Source organism: Saccostrea echinata, unplaced genomic scaffold, assembly GCF_033153115.1.
Source record: "Saccostrea echinata isolate AGI-Se365-2 ecotype Australia unplaced genomic scaffold, CSIRO_AGI_Sech_v1 ptg000039l, whole genome shotgun sequence".
Classification (NCBI taxonomy): Eukaryota; Metazoa; Mollusca; class Bivalvia; order Ostreida; family Ostreidae; genus Saccostrea; species Saccostrea echinata.
The window spans coordinates 705,988-722,449 of record NW_026889788.1 but is presented as its reverse complement, the minus strand read 5'-3'; the positions used below and the strand labels follow the sequence as shown (position 1 = coordinate 722,449).

General features: G+C 34.6%; 1 protein-coding gene and 1 pseudogene across 1 annotated transcript; one reads left to right on the top strand and one right to left on the bottom strand.

Moving 5' to 3' along the window:
- The first annotated feature begins 240 nt into the window (after nt 1–240).
- LOC133200426 (putative nuclease HARBI1) lies at nt 241–2,121 on the top strand (annotated as a pseudogene).
- A 100-nt stretch (nt 2,122–2,221) lies between these two features.
- LOC133200400 (uncharacterized) lies at nt 2,222–9,203 on the bottom strand. The gene is made up of 4 exons (XM_061336206.1): nt 8,798–9,203; nt 4,964–5,171; nt 2,577–2,661; nt 2,222–2,416 (listed from the first exon to the last, which is right to left on the bottom strand). Exons 1-4 carry the CDS (start codon nt 9,201–9,203, stop codon nt 2,222–2,224), a joined length of 894 nt encoding a protein of 297 aa, XP_061192190.1.
- Between the last annotated feature and the right edge of the window lie 7,259 nt (nt 9,204–16,462).

The window sequence follows — 16,462 nt, the reverse complement described above, 5'->3', positions numbered from 1 at the left end:
AATATTGATGTAAAAAATCATAACTTCTTAAGTAACAATATAAGAAGTAACATCTCATTTTAAAGTAAATAATCTTAGTAAATTAACGCTTATAAAATGACGTCATTTTGATTGTGACGTCATAAATTTATGCAAGAATGCTGACAGCGACGTAAAAACATGTGCCCTCATTAGACCCTTTTGAATACATTTTTAAACCAACAGAAAAGTTTTGAAAACAGTATGAAATCCTTGCAGGTTATGCTGGCGCTTCGCTTTTATGCGTCTGGGAGTTTTATGGAGGTGATAGGCGATACTATGGGGTTAGACAAGAGTACAGTTTGCAGAGCCATCAACAATGTTACTGATGCACTCCTTGCAAATAAAGACAGATTTATAAAGTGGCCCAATCAAGAGTAGATTGTTAGATCAAAACAAAATTTCTTTGCAAGGGGAGGATTTCCAGGAGTCATCGGTTGTGTCGATGGAACACATGTTCGAATACAAGCGCCGTCGGAAGAAGAGGCAGTCTTTGTTAACAGAAAGGGGTATCATTCCATCAATGTACAGGCCATTTGTGACCATGAAGGTACATGCATGTAGTAGTGTAGTATCTCATCATATATTGATCTCAGTTTTATTTTTATTCCGAAAAAAAAATCTTCAACAGTTCTAATTTTTTCGTTTGGCTTCGTTGAGAACAAGATCTGGAAAAGGACTGTTTGTTTTAATTTATACCGCATGTTTAGCTGTATGATTGTAGTAAAAGTAGGGATATACAGAAAATTACGTTACTGCAACCTGCTTTAACATTCTGCGGTTATGAAAAACTATTTATATATTGTGGATTTACATATTAAAAACAGTGTAAATGTGCCCCCCCCCGAAAAAGGAGTTGGCGAACAAGGCGTGCAGAATGTGTACAGCTACAGAGATATTTATATAAAAATCATATTCAATTTGTGAATTTAGTATTTACAGTAAAGTTATTGTTATTGAAACTTATGAAAATATGACAAACGAGACTTTTCTGAGGAAATTTTTCTCAACAAAATTTATTTTATTACTTAAATAATTAATATGGCAGGGGTTGAAATTTTCCTCATGAAAAATCCACTAGCCCAGGGGCTACTGAGCAGTATACAATTGCTAGCCCAAACCTCAAACTAACTATCCCAACAATTTTTTATGCAAAAATTTTTATTAAAATGACTAGCCCCGGGCTACTGTATATTTAAACCCTGTGTGATATTTTTGGGGGTTCGAATCTTAGCAATAAAAGTCCAGAGTATCATTTTCCTTTGAGACTAACATGTGAACCACAACGTTTCACCATTTAAATCATGTATGTGATATGACCTCGGGCTAGACTAAATGGACTCAAGTATTTCTCGGAAAGATCTATACAAATGCTGTGTCATAAAAGTGTATACTAGTATTTAAAGAATAGAAACTCTTTGCTCCAGTTTTTGTTAACTAAACATGTATATTTTTTAAGCAAACTTTGCGGATAAACTTTCAAAGAAATACATTTGTACTGAATTCACTCCAATCTAAATCCAAATCTAGATGCTATGGGAATTTCTGAACATGATCTTTATCATACTATATTTTGAACTCTCCTTGAAAACATAATAATCTATACAATTCATTTTATATTCAGGGAAATTTATAAACATCAATGCACGGTGGCCTGGCAGTACCCACGATAGTCATATTTTTCGGACGTCTGACGTCTGCTTATTCTTAGAAGGAAACCATCATGGTGTTGAGGACGGCTATCTTCTTGGTGATAGCGGCTATGCTTGTTCCAGGTTTCTCATTACCCCGTATCTCCACCCTGCGAACCCTTCCGAGGAAGCCTTTAATGCAGCCCATTGTCGCACACGAAATACCATTGAGCGAGTTTTTGGGTGGTGGAAAAGAAGGTTCCATGTCCTGCATAGTGAAATTAAAATGAAGCCTGCAAAAGTCTGCAGAATAATTGGTGCATGTGCAATTCTGCATAATATTGCATTGTCTCTTAAGGAAGAGATGGAGGATGAGGATGAACAAGATAACGACCCCGCTATTCATTTGGCTTATCGTGGACCTGAGGATGGAAGAGAAATCAGAAACTTTATCACCAGAACCTATTTCTAATTTGAATTAACAGAAATAAATTTCTGAATGAAACCTTTTATATGTTAATGATGTGATTATATGATATTTATTATTATACACAGTTATTATATATATCATTTTATTCATCGGTAATTGCGTGGAGTGCTAGTAGAGCATTTTCATTCTGAGAGACAGTCTGCTTCAGGCATTCAATCTGTAGCGCCAGCTTGGCATTTTGTAGTTGAATGTTCTTCTTCTCGAGGTCTGTCCGTTCTAAGTCTCTAAGGAGCTTCATGTTCTGCAGTTCGAAGTTTTTTTTCTGACAGCATAAAACCTTCAGAATGAAACAATTTTTTTGTTATTTGTCGTTTCTAACTTTCCCAGTCTTATATAAATTTTATTTAGCAGAAATATTTAAACGACACATCTGATTAAGTATTCTTTTCACTTGCAGAACGGAACAAGTGTAAATGTACAATGCAGCTCTGTTTTACCTCATACTGCATCTTTTGAAGTTGTTCAAGGGAGACCTTCCTTCTCTTTGCCTGCGCAGGTGGAGGAGAAATTATATCACCTTCGCTATAATTGAAAAAAGTAACTAGGAAAGCTACACACAGAAACTATAATAATCTATTTAATTATTATACTGAAACGCCAAAGAAACGCAACATCCTATTTTAGAGGGGAAAATCATATAAAGGATATAATTTTGTATCTAAAAAGTATAGATATCTTCAACATTGTAAGTATCGATAATTTAACGGTTGAATGATTTTCATGCCATAACCGGAAGTTAAGTTTGAGCCCGCTGAACAGAAATAAAAAATTGCATGTTTAACAAAAAATTTGACAAAAATATGGGGTTTTAAGGGTTTGTATCTGTTAATCATATGTAATGCAGCAATATTTCGCAAAATAAATTCTCCTTTCGTTTCCGGAAGAGATGCCAAAGCTTTCTGAAAATGACTTAAGTACGCATTTCAAATGCTCTTGCTGGAAAAGCTGAAAATAAAGGTGATGGAGAATTGCAGATGCAAAAATGCCCGACAACACGCCTCAACAGGCTCATACGTATCATTAGCATGAATGATAGTCCGTGGACCGGAAGTCCAAGTGTTACTATACTGCGCTAGGTTAGAGAAAATTCGACTTCATCATCTGAAAAACGGACATTTAAAAATGGCAAAGAATATTTTTTTCGCTCAGATCCCGAGATTGATGAACTTACTGCATCGTGGAAATCAAGCTGCAATTGCTGTGCATGACAGTCTTCCACGCTATAATTGAATGGCCGGGAAGGGGGGTGTTTTAACAGTCATGTGTTACTTTCTAAAGTTAAAAGGTAATCATTTAACATTGTTATCAAATCTTTGATGCTTTTAAATCGAGTTTAACTTAACCGAAACCAGTTTTGAAAATCATTAGTTAAAAGGTTCAAATATTTGTAGATTACTGCTAGTTGCGTTTCTTTTGCGTTTCAGTATATAATTATGAATTTCATTGCCGCTACATTTTCAAAATAGTCATTACCGCTACATGCTCATTTAATACCGATACAAAAAAAAATGACATTACCGCTACAAAATAGTATACATTTTATTGGACTATTTTGCAATGTAGCATTAATGTTGAAATCCCATTACTGCAATATTCTATCATTTCAGTATCATTATCACAGTCATTTTAGTCATTCTTAAGAAACGTGACCAAATTACATTTTTATGTCGCTAATATTACAAATTAAACGTTGTGGAATTTGTGAATCAATGGACCAAATGTTATATTAAAGTCCATGGAGTTAACAGTTTTTTAATTTATTATTTTGTTTTGAAAGGAGGAATTCTGTACGTTGTAAACCGTATACCAAAATCATACAGACGCATTCTATCACATCTGTTTACCGTTCAGATACTTTTGAATGCCTCCCTTCCCCCGCCGAAAAAAATAATAAAACGTGATGCGAAGTCTTTATTATATCTGTACATTTATCAAATGGATTCGAGAGCAACATGCGTTTTTCGGACCCATTGAAAGATCCAGTCCGAAAACCTGTTTTGTAATACCTTTTTACTTTATATTATGACGTATATAATGCGTTGCGTTTCATTTCTTCCATAAAGAAAGGAAAACATCTCCGGGATTTCAAAAGTTATTGAATTCATATGGTTAAGTAAGCAAAAATGCCCCCCCCCCAAAAAAAAATCAGGACCCCCCCAACTCGGTTAATACATGTATGTAGGAATGTGGATTGTCCATGGCCGTAGGAACCGGAGGGGCACGGGGGGGGGGGCGTGCCACCCCAATAATTTTTCCGATACATAGATTACTGTAGAAAACATGGCTACTACATGCTTGTGCCCCCTCAATAAAAACGTCTTAAGATTTTTTTTTTTCTTTTTTTTTTTTTGCCTGTCAAAGAATTTTTGGTAGTTGATAGTGCCCCTCAACTGAAAATGTATGCCTGTGCCCCCCCCCCCCCCAAAAAAAAAAAAAAAACTGAAATTGCTTCCTACGGGCCTGTTATCAATGAGAAAAGTCCCCCCCCCCCCAATCCAGGATCTCCCTATATTCTATTGACGTAATTACATATTTATATATTTTAATTTAATGAATTGGTCCTTAAATTAAATAGTAGATTGTCTGATTCATATAGAAGTCTAATAAGAACCAAGCCTGTTGGGTGCCCCCTCTCTAAAATTAGAAATTGCTTTCCACATGTCTGTATAGCAATCACACAATCACATCGCAAAAGAATTCATTTTTAAAATTCAAAGTGTATTTTCAAAAATCTGTTTTTAATTTATAAAGGAAATAAAGATACATAATTATCTGTACACACGAGATTTATGCTATATGTCGTGTACATATAACAAGGTGATACCTTGCGGGTTCACTTTTTGACTCAACCGACGACTCTTGCTGCATCTCTGCTTCTTCATTACTAGCTTGTTGCGTTGTTGCTTCCTTCTCACTAGGTTGTTGCGTTGTTGCTTCCCTCTCACTAGGTTGTTGCGTTGCTGCTTCGCTGCACTCGGATACTGAACTGAGACTGGGAGTCGAGGCGGACTTTGAAGAGCAGGGTATATCTTCTAAAACAGAAGATACGGACATTATTGCTGAAAATTTAGTATGGAAATTTTCATTCAAAGCCCCCCCCCTTTAAAATCTTTTAATTTTTTTTTTAGCTGCAGTATGCTCGAAATTTACTACGTGATGTTGTATTAAACTATATAATATTGTATCAAACTTTTTTCTGCTGAGAATGAGAAAAAAATCCCACCTTTATTCACGGAACATGATTTCCGATCTTTTTTATTTTGTTGAAACTGCAGACTTATCACTTTTGTGATCGGCTTCGGACGATCACTTTTGATTCCATATGATGTAAATTTACGTACACATGACGCCTTGCACTTCTTTGTTATACTTTGCACTGACATCTTTTTTCTAAATCTTTCATAGCATGTTAAGTACTAAAAGGAGCTTTATTTGGATGCATATCTAATTGAGATGCTAATATTTAAATAGTTACAGGGTGAATAAACTTGTTTCCTTTAAACGCGTAAGGATTTCGTTCGGAAGTACAATATTCCCCTCAAAGTAAAGTTTGCTCGTGCATTTGTATTTCGGAAATTTCTGATTAAAACCTTTTATATGTTAATGATGTGATTATATAAAAAAGGGACACACATTATCAGAGTTCAAAGTAAAACTTTTCCACTTTTCCACTTTTCAGAAAACTCTAAATTCTTAGTGTGATGTTTACCTCACTTGCTTAATCTCTTATCGCAAACACTCTGCGTGTAATTCTATATACTTTTCATCTCGTATAATATATGGCATGTCAAACGTTGCAATATTCGATCTTTTCCATTTGCATTGTATAATTTTCCATTTGTATTGTATAATTTATATTTGTATTCTATAATTTTCTATTTGTATTGTATAACTTTTCATTTGTATTGTATAATTTTTATTTGTATTCTATAATTTTCTATTTGTATTCTATAATTTTCATTTGTATTGTATAATTTTCATTTGTATTGTATAATTTTTATTTGTATTCTATAATTTTCCATTTGCATTGTATAATTTCTTATTTGTATTGTAAAATTTCTTATTTGTAGGCGATAATTTTTCATTTGTATTGTATCCGCAGACTGTTTATTTGTTTCGTTACGAAGGATTTCATTGGTCAAATTTCAGCAGGTATCGGGTTGAAGATGTTCCGGGTGCTCAAAGCAAACTGGGCTCATATGTATTTGCGTGCATGTTAGAACGGTCATTGGATTCTAAAAAGGGAGTGCTGGAAGATGGCAAATAAATAATTTGTCCTTAGAAATGTTGACTGAAAAAATAAATAATTTGACCTTGAGTGGTGGTACCTACCCCCACCTCCACCCCCTCCCCCACCCCCAAGAAACTGAGTTTTCGGGTTTGGGCTGATTTTCTTCTTTTACTTTTTCTCCTTGTCTCTGGTCATATTGGAAATAAATATTCTCTTCTGCGAGAGAATGAAAATAAATAATCGGATTCGACCCCCCCCCCCCCGAGAATCAAATGGTAGTCCCTTAGCATGCACGCAAATAGAGGAGCTGAGTTTATGTTTGTACAGAGTGCTCGATCGAAATTGTGGGAAGGGTACCAGAATAAGTTTGTGTTGGGCACCTGAAACGTTTATACAGACTAATGGCCAATGATATCCTTCGTAACGAAATAAGTAAACAGTCCTCGGATACAATACAAATGAAAAATTATCGCATACAAATAAGAAATTATACAATACAAAGAAAAAATTATACAATGCAAATGGAAAATATAGCATACAAATGAAAAATTATACAATACTAATGATTTTTTCAATACAAATTGAAAATATAGAATACAAATAAACGTAATACAATCCAAATGGAAAATTATAGAATCTAAATGGAAAATTATAGAATACAAATAAAAATTATACAATACAAATGGAAAATTATACAATACAAATAAAAAATTATACAATACAAATGAAAAATTATACAATACAAATAAAAAGTATACAATACAAATGGAAAGTTATACAATACAAATGCGAAAGATCGAATATTGCAACGTTTGACATGTCATAATAATAAAGGCAAACACCTTGAACTACCATATTTTGATGAGTTCACCTGAAAATTTTCGCAACAATCAGTTCGTTCCGTGAGTCCGTATTACATTCGTACCATTAAAATGGCATTTGTCGAAAAATATAAAACATGCACCCCCCCAAAAAAAAAATTAATTAAAAAAATAAAATAAACAAAACAAACAAATAAACAAATCTGCAAGTAAACATGTCTGTCGATTTTTAATATGACCGTAATTATATGTCACGGAAACTTACGATTGGTATGCGATAAATTTTAGCACAGTCGGATGCTGAAAGTCCAGATATAATTTTCGAAGATTTCTCTCTACATTGCAGGCACATCTCACATTACACCCCATATTTTTAGTTACAAATGACGGGACGTACAATTTTCGATCTCACAAATCATGAATTTATACATGTACACGTCTGAGATTTTTTAACAGGATTATCCTCAATACAATTCTATGCGGAAGTCTGGGAACACATTGGATTGTAATTCCAGTTCGAAGTTGATTTTTTTTAATCCACCCGCTAAGATATTCCAATACGATAGACCAAGACGTAATTTCAATTCCCGAATAGTTTGAAACTGTTTTGCAATCTGAGTCGTATCTTTGTATAAAGTAATAAATATCTCACGGCATAATATAGAGTGTACAAAGATACTGAGAGTACATGGAATGAATTTGAACATTTATGATTATATCCACTACATGTATAATATGTGTACGAGTACATGCGTGGATCTACGATTTTTTTCCCAAGGGGATGGGGTGTGTGCACACCCACTCAAAAAAGGTCAAACTCAGAATTTTGATAAACAAGATCACATTGGATTGTATTTTAATCCACCTAAGATATTTTATTACGCACAATAAATCAAGATGTAATTTCAATTCCAGAATAGTTTGAAATTAATGTTCCGCAATCTGAGCTAGATCTTTGTAATGCTATGCAGTATGTTCTTCCATCTTTTAGAGTAGAGTCTACTCTCTCTCTCTCTCTCTCTGAGTAACGCATCTAACACCCTATTAGTGCCCCATTTGTGACGTCATGTTCGCAAACGCAATGCATTGTGAATGAGTTTCCACATCGTCGAAAACCCACGGTCCCAACAAGGTTGAGTGAAAGGATTATACTGTTTTGCGTTCTACAGATTCAACTGCATTACTGATACATTTTATCCATGGATTTTATACATGTGCCATGATTGAGCACTTAAAGGATAGCATGGTGGAAGCATGTGATCATCTATGCAGCTGTAGCAAGTAAGAATTTTATGATTTGCTAATGAAATTCCAGTTAAAGGGTTTACTAGGATCAAGAAATCGCTTCATTATCTTTGGAACAAATCAGTCTGTTTTAAACACCAATATAGGCATTCATATCTAGTTAACGTAAGTTCAAACCTAGGTACATGTATAGGCTAATCTGAAATATGACGTCATCATGACGATAGGCCTAATGTAAACAAGCATACGAACATCTGATGTCTGTGGACTACAAGTATTTTAATTTAAATAACTAAAATGTTATATTTTCGAGTTAATTATTGACTTCTTTACATGTTACATTCTATATTTGTTGTTATACCTGTTGTGCCTGGCATTGATGACTCGAAGCCCCCAGCAATCCCACAGAAATTTGGCTTGTCCTTCATTAAATCAATTATCTTCTCCTCGCCGGCAGTAGGGGGTTTTGGTGGAGGTCCACCGCCTGTTTTCCTGGCATGTTTACGGGCCTCTGTAAATGTCTTCTTAGCCCCCTGTTGCAGATTCCCCCACTTAAACCTCACTTGTTCTACCGACCTGCGTTGTACCCCAACTGCATTGACCAGATCTGTCACTTCTGCCCATTTCCTGTTCTTTTTAGCGTTTGTTATCAAATTGCTCTGTTTGGCTTTAAGAACTTCTTCGTTCTTTTCGACGAAATCTGTTAAAACAGTTATTTCGGCCAAGGACCAGTTGGTACTTCTCTCTCGCTTTACACTTGCAGCCATTTTTACTTCGCCGTAGCCCGTAGGTACGGGGAACGCGCGCGTGTAGAACGATTTTAACTGAAAGTTAACTATAAGACATCAATTAAATGTGAGTTAGCTAATTTATTTTTAATAGGCTTTCGAACAACAAAATTTTAACTGACAGTTACGTAACTCGTCGATAAAAATTTAACAGCTAGTTACGGCACTAACTGGGAGTTAATTTAACTAACGTTCGTGCAACCGGATCCAGAGAATTACGTAAATAATTATTTGTAATCTAAAATAAGTCTTACATGAATTGTATTTAGTTCCAGAAATATCCATTTCTTTTTTCTTTTTTTTTTCTTTCTTTTTTTTTCATTTTTCAAAGTCGATGAAATAATATCAATAATTATTTGAAATCTAAAATAAGTATATTGCGTTAGCAATCGTGTAAGACCGTGTAACGTGTAGAATCGTGTGCATGAAGGATCGTTCGTGTAACAGATTTTATCGTGCGTTAATAATGCGGAATCGTTCGTGTAACGTGATCGTTCGTATAAGTTGTCAACAATAACGTTGAGCCACTGTATATATATATATATATATATATATATATATATATATATATATATATATATATATATATATATATATATATATATATATATATATATATATAAAATCATAAAAGAAAAAGAAAATGCACGTTTCCAAATTTCATTTGAATAAATTCTTTAAAAGAAATAGAATGAAGTTTCGGTGTTTATTATTTTTTAAAGTAGTCCTCTCCGATTTTAATGCACATCTGCTATTGTTCTGCCCATGCGCGAATCACGTGATCCAGGCAGTCACGTGACATGCTCCGAAGCAGTCTGTTCAGCGAAGCAAAACGATCTTTCCGAGTCTTACATTTCTTACCATGCAAGTTATTTTTTATAACAAAAACAGTCCATCTGTCAGAAATGGCCAAATTTCGGCAATAGGATGGGTGGATAAGGATATCCCTTCCCACAATTAGTATGGTGACCCATCACAACCCTAGTCCTCTGCCTCCGGAGAGTCGTTTTTCCAATGTGGATAAAGTATGGGCGCCTTCTTTTTATCATATCTCATATGTTTAAAGTCTAAAGTAAACGATATTTTAGAGATTTAATAATTATGTTATTTTAAGATATACAACCATTTTCTAATTGTTACTTGACGATGTTTCATAAAAAATTGCTCAACTAAGGACACATCTTTTGCCCGGCTTGCTTTCGCTGGGCAACAGAACAAACATCATTTTTAACCGTCTCCCTGTCTTTACTTAAACAATCAATCCAATTAATGATTGAACTTCTGGTAAGTCTTTTGTCTTCATAAACCTTGTACAAATTATCATATTCTACTGCAAAGGAATTTCCAAGATATACGTTAAACTTTACAGCCGTTCGTTGCTCGAGTACGACTGAGTCAACCATTTTTTGTCACAAGTGACCTACATATTGACGTCATTTTCACATTGTGACGTCACAAACACCGAGCAAAACATTATTTGACATATGTTATTTATAGAACATGTGTATGACTATTTGTGTGCCAAATTTCATTCTCATCTGAATTGTGGTTTTGTAAATATAGAGATAGTTCGCGAACTTTTTGATCACCCCTCGTATATATATAATTCAAAAGTAGTTAAAAGATGATGTCACACAGTAAAAATAATCATAAAAGAAACTGCACAGTTTCCAAATTTCATTTAACACAAGCGCTTTCTAGATTTAACAATCCGTCTTCAGGTCTACATACTTTGAACACATACATACTCAAAGTATGTACACCTGAAGAAGAATTGTTAAATCCAGAAAGCGCTTGTGTTAAATGAAATTTGGAAACGTGCATTTTCTTTTTCTTTTATTTTATGATTATATATATATATATATATATATATATATATATATATATATATATATATATATATATATATATATATATATATATATATATATATATATATGGGGGGGGGGGTGAAAGAAAACTGCTTGTCAATAAGAAGTATCCAACCAAAATCCCCCGATAAGGTTTTCATGTTCGAACTGTAACCGTTCACGGTAGCTCAGTCGGTAGAGCGCTCGTTCCGTGATCGGGAGGTCGTAAGTGCGAATCTCGGCCGCGACTGACCTAAGTCGATAAAAAAAATGGGTAGCAACTGTTCCTTCGCGATGCGCTCGGTACTTTCAAGTGAAAGTTGCGGGTCCTTCGGATGAGACCTTAAAAACCGAGGCCCCGTGTCACGCAGGCGTTGGCACGATAAAGATCCCTCACTGCTCATTGGCCCTGAGTGCCGAGTAAAGGTCAAAATTTGAAGCCCTTCACCGGTATATGGTGACGTATCTATATGAGTGAAAAATTCTCGAATGGGACGTAAAACAACATACAATCAATCAATCATCGAACTGGTTTATTTTCCTTGTCAAAAAAAGGAAGGGTCGATGTTTTGGTGTTGGTATCTATCATTGACTCATATATTTTTTTTTAATTTTTTTTACTGGTTCAATCATGAAAGCCGGAAACTGGCAATGCCCCCCTTCCTTTCGTATTACGGGCCTTAAGTTAACTAATCACAGGGGCGGATCCAGCAATTTTTGAAAGGGGGGGTTCCAGGTCTGTGCCACAGACACTCATGCATAGAATCACACCACAGGCACTTCAAGCCTATTGAAACGGTTTTCTAAGGGGGCAACCTTCAAAGAAAGTTGACAAGCAAAAAAAAAACAAACAAACAAACAAAAAACACCTGTGCACCACGCTCTAAAATCCTATTTCGGGGAGGAGGGGGGGGGGGCTTCCTCTAACTACTCAGTACATTTTTCTCCTCAAATACATGAATTTGCGCATTTTTACCTTTGGGCAACAAGAAATGGGGGGATCCAAATCAAAACTTACGTATTAAAACTACAGCAAGATTATTCTCCGTAAAAGTGAGCCCCCTCACCCTGCATTATACGGGAACATTTTAAAATCTTTTTCTTCATTGATTAAAATATCTCCATAATATAAGGAGAGAAATATATTCTCTTATGCACACTCCCTTTCATAACGTTTTATGTATAAGTGTACTTCTTAAAGTTAGATACTTCGGAAGATAGTCCAAAAATTGCATAGCTAAAAGTTCGCCGGAATCTTACTGATGATAATCAGAGTGAAACCTTGCATGTTACTTGTGAGTGGTTGGGGCCCGGGGCCTGGATAGTAAAGGTACACGGATCGAGGAAAGCAAATACGCGAAACTCTATATAGAGTGCAGATATTGAACTACCTATTTTATTCAAAAATGTTAGCCGTAAAATATCTACCGGTACATTACAGAACTCTCTCTCTCTCTCTCTCTCTCTCTGGAAAAATAAAGGGGGTTCCAACCTCCGGAACCCCCTCTGGATCTGCCAATGCACATATACATGTATATTGTGCTTAATTTTTTATCAGTGTACAATTATTTGTACAAGGGAGGTGCTGGTCAAGAGAACTTGACAGAAACAATTCATACACAAGTTTATATGTACACATTTTACTCGTTATTTATATTAGTGTAGTAACGATTAAATAAATCTGAATTTTTTGAAACATATTTCAATTCCCTTTTCTTCCTTCTCTCAATTTTTTTTTTTTTTTGACATCCCACTTGCACTTCCATCTCTCTGCTTATAATAAACAATGTCAAGGGTCATATATGTAAAATATGCATCTTGTTTCTGGAAACATATTTCAAATGTGTTGAAACCAGACAGCATTCTTTCTTAAGAAGGGTGAACGTTACTTTTCACGTTTTTATGCAGGTCCATAAGATATCACGCGGTTTTTTTTTTTAATGAAATGGTTGACATGAAGTTACAAAAATAAAGATTGATTGATGCTACAAATAGATATAAATATTGTATGTACCGATATGGGGATTCATTAAAGCCGGGCATGTGCATCTGACAGATCAGCACATGAGTTCTATTTTGGATCTAGTTTACAGAGATATTTCTGATAATTATCTCAATGCTAAATTTCTAATGATATCTTTTTTAGATAATTTTCCCATTTCTAATTAAATGCATCTAACAAAACGACAGAAAATCAGGTCCATAAAAAGCCTTCGATTTTTTTTTTATGATAAGCATTTTAACCGCAATATTAATTGCATGTATCTTCTATGACGTCAAAAATGACGTATAACGAGTAACGTCATGTACAACATACATGATCATAATTTACACCCATGCTTTTTTTTTCCAAATATGATTTCAGAAAATGTAAATTTTAGATTCTTGACCACATTTAGTGTCTTAAAAACAAACAATCGACAGCTTTTCTATCGCCTTGTGTCTTATCTATGGATCTTTAGTGTAATATGAGCCACCCATTAGCAATTGGCTATTGAAATTACCGGATTTTTGAAAGCATCAAAAATTCAAAAGTAATGTCAAATTTCGTATTTTTCAAAGCACAAACAACGCTAATAGTTGACATAAAGATTTGTATTTGTGGTATTTATACATATAGTAAGTATGAAAGTTGTTCTTGCCCGTGACCCCATCTAGAACTTTGGGGGGGAAAAACCTGTTGATAAATCGGCATTTTTAACGCTTTTTAAAACCAGCAAATACTGTGATAAGCTCTCAAGGTGACCAGACGTGTTTTTCAATGCTCCTTCTTATCAGTAATTACCTATGCTGCTGATCATGGTAAATAATGGAATCAAGTAATCTGAATGAAAATACAAGTCTGTTCAAATCTATTTTGGATACTTTGGGACTTTCATTTTCACAAGGAAATTCCAATGCTGATGATGAAGATTCCTTAATTGATGTACCAGATTTCTTACGGATGAAATTCAATCAACAGAACATTACCTTGAACTATGATGAGGATAAGTCTGAAGACATTGTGACCATTCTAAACAATGACCTTTTGTTTACCAAAACTGGTTTTAAAAATGGAAATATCTATAAATCAAGTAATGGCAATGTTACGACTACACTATACAAATCAACTCAAACAATCCATGTCCAAGGGAGTGAAAGATCTACTTGGCTTAGAGAATTCATTGGACAAATTCCTCATCTGCCAATAACTGAGGTTAATAAAATTGAAGGGATGCTTGAGCCACAAAATACCTCCACCCCTAAACCTTGTAAATTACAAGATATGGAAAGCAGACCATGTCAGAACTGCAACAGCTTTCAAATTATTCAAAAACACAGTCTGTTACTGATCTCTCTGAGGAAGTTGCCAGATTGAAAATGGAGTTACATACTCTTCAAATTAAAAACACTCATTCAGTAGATGCAACTACTCAAACAAGGGAACCACTTATGAAAACTAAAGCTGTTGATACACGGGACATTAAGGATACCAAAGTACAAGGCATGTCAAGACATACACAGTGTACTAGAGTGGAGACGAGGGAATCTTCAACTTCCCCAGAAACCATGTCGGCTCAAAGAGAGCAGAAAACTTTTAGCAGACAATAGAACCAACAACTGGTGACTGACGTTCCAACCGGAAAGTCTGTACTTGTAATAGGAAGTTCAATCCTCCAGCGAATCCGAACCCGTGGATTACTGAGAAATGTTGCGGTCCGTACAAACCGAGGGGCTCGGCTGAATTGAAATTTCATGCAATGTTCATATATCTGTAGTGTATACAGTACCAATGACCCATCAGTAGGATCGGATCTAGCTAATAGTTTTATGTTTCCTGCGCAGTCAATCAGTAACTAAGATGTAAATTCTGTCAAAAAAGTATTTCATAAGAAACCTTGTACATCCTCGATTACTAGTTCATCTAAACAAAATTCTAATTCCAAAATTTCTGAAAATAATGATCAATCACGAAAGACAACTCCAAATAAATATTTAAATAATCTTGGACTCATCAAGAAAGGTCTTAGATTTGGGAATCTAAATATATGTCATATCTTGCCTAAAATTGACCAACTTAAGATTCTTTTATCAGGATATCGCTCCATGGATGTATTTGGTATCTGTGAAACATTTTTAAATGAGGAAACAGACAACTGTGAATTAGACATTGAAGGATTTAATTTTGAGAGAAAGGATAGATTATTGAAATCAGTGGGAGGATTAATGGTTTATGTTTCCAATAATTTGCATTACAAACGTCGAAATGATTTTGAAGTAGGTAACATTGAAACAATATGGCTTGAAATTAATATCCCAAATTCAAAACCAATTTTTTATTGTACCACATATAGGCCCCCATCTGCCACCACCTGCTGGGTAGAAAGTCTAACACAGGAAATAAATTGTGCATCCCGCTGTGACGATGCTGAAATTATTCTAACAGGTGACTTTAATATCGACCTTATTAAAGACCCCCCCAAGATACTGGACCTCTGCTTTTGAAGAATATGACCTCACACAGCTAATTAATGTACCTACAAGAATAACAAATACCTCATCAATCCTTATTGACCATATATATACTACCCTACCAGAAAACATATGTAATCTGCATTACCATCAATTGCAATATCTGACCACTATCCTGTTTGTTTTACAAGAAAATTAAATAATAACGTCAACAAGTTCAAACACACAGAAATAACCTACAGAGACTTCAAATAATTTAATGAAAATAATTTTCTTGCAAACTTAAAAGAGGTAAATTTCCAATCATTAGAATTATTCTCTGACCCAAATGAAGCACTAAGGAAATTTTATTCACTTTTTAATGCTGTATTAGATAAACATGCAAAAGTAAAAACAAAAAGAGTTAAGCACGACACATGACCTAAATGGTTAACTCAAGAAATTCTGCAAGCACAACACATGCGCGATAACCTTCATAAAAATAAAGACTTCGAAAATTTCAAAATATGGCGCAATAAAGTTACATCACTTATTGAAAACGCCAAGATTAGTTATTACAAAACAACTATAGAACAAAACAAAAGTCCAAAACAGATGTGGGATGTATTAAACAATTTAGCTTCTAAATCACATAATTATATTCCAGCCGCACTTGCAAAAAATAATATCACAGAGGATACACAAGAAATGGTAGAAATGTTTAATTCTCATTTTTCAAATATTTCTGAAGAACTTCTTGCAGGCGTAAGTAAGGAGGAAAATGACTTTACAGGTCTTTTGGACTTTGTAAAGTCTAAACTGGGTACAAACATGTTTGGTATTCCGCTTATTACTCATGACGAAGTACTATCTTTCCTCAATAAACTAGATATTAGTAAATCTTCGGGTGTCGATACCATCGGGCCACGTCTATTGAAACTTACATCACAAATAATA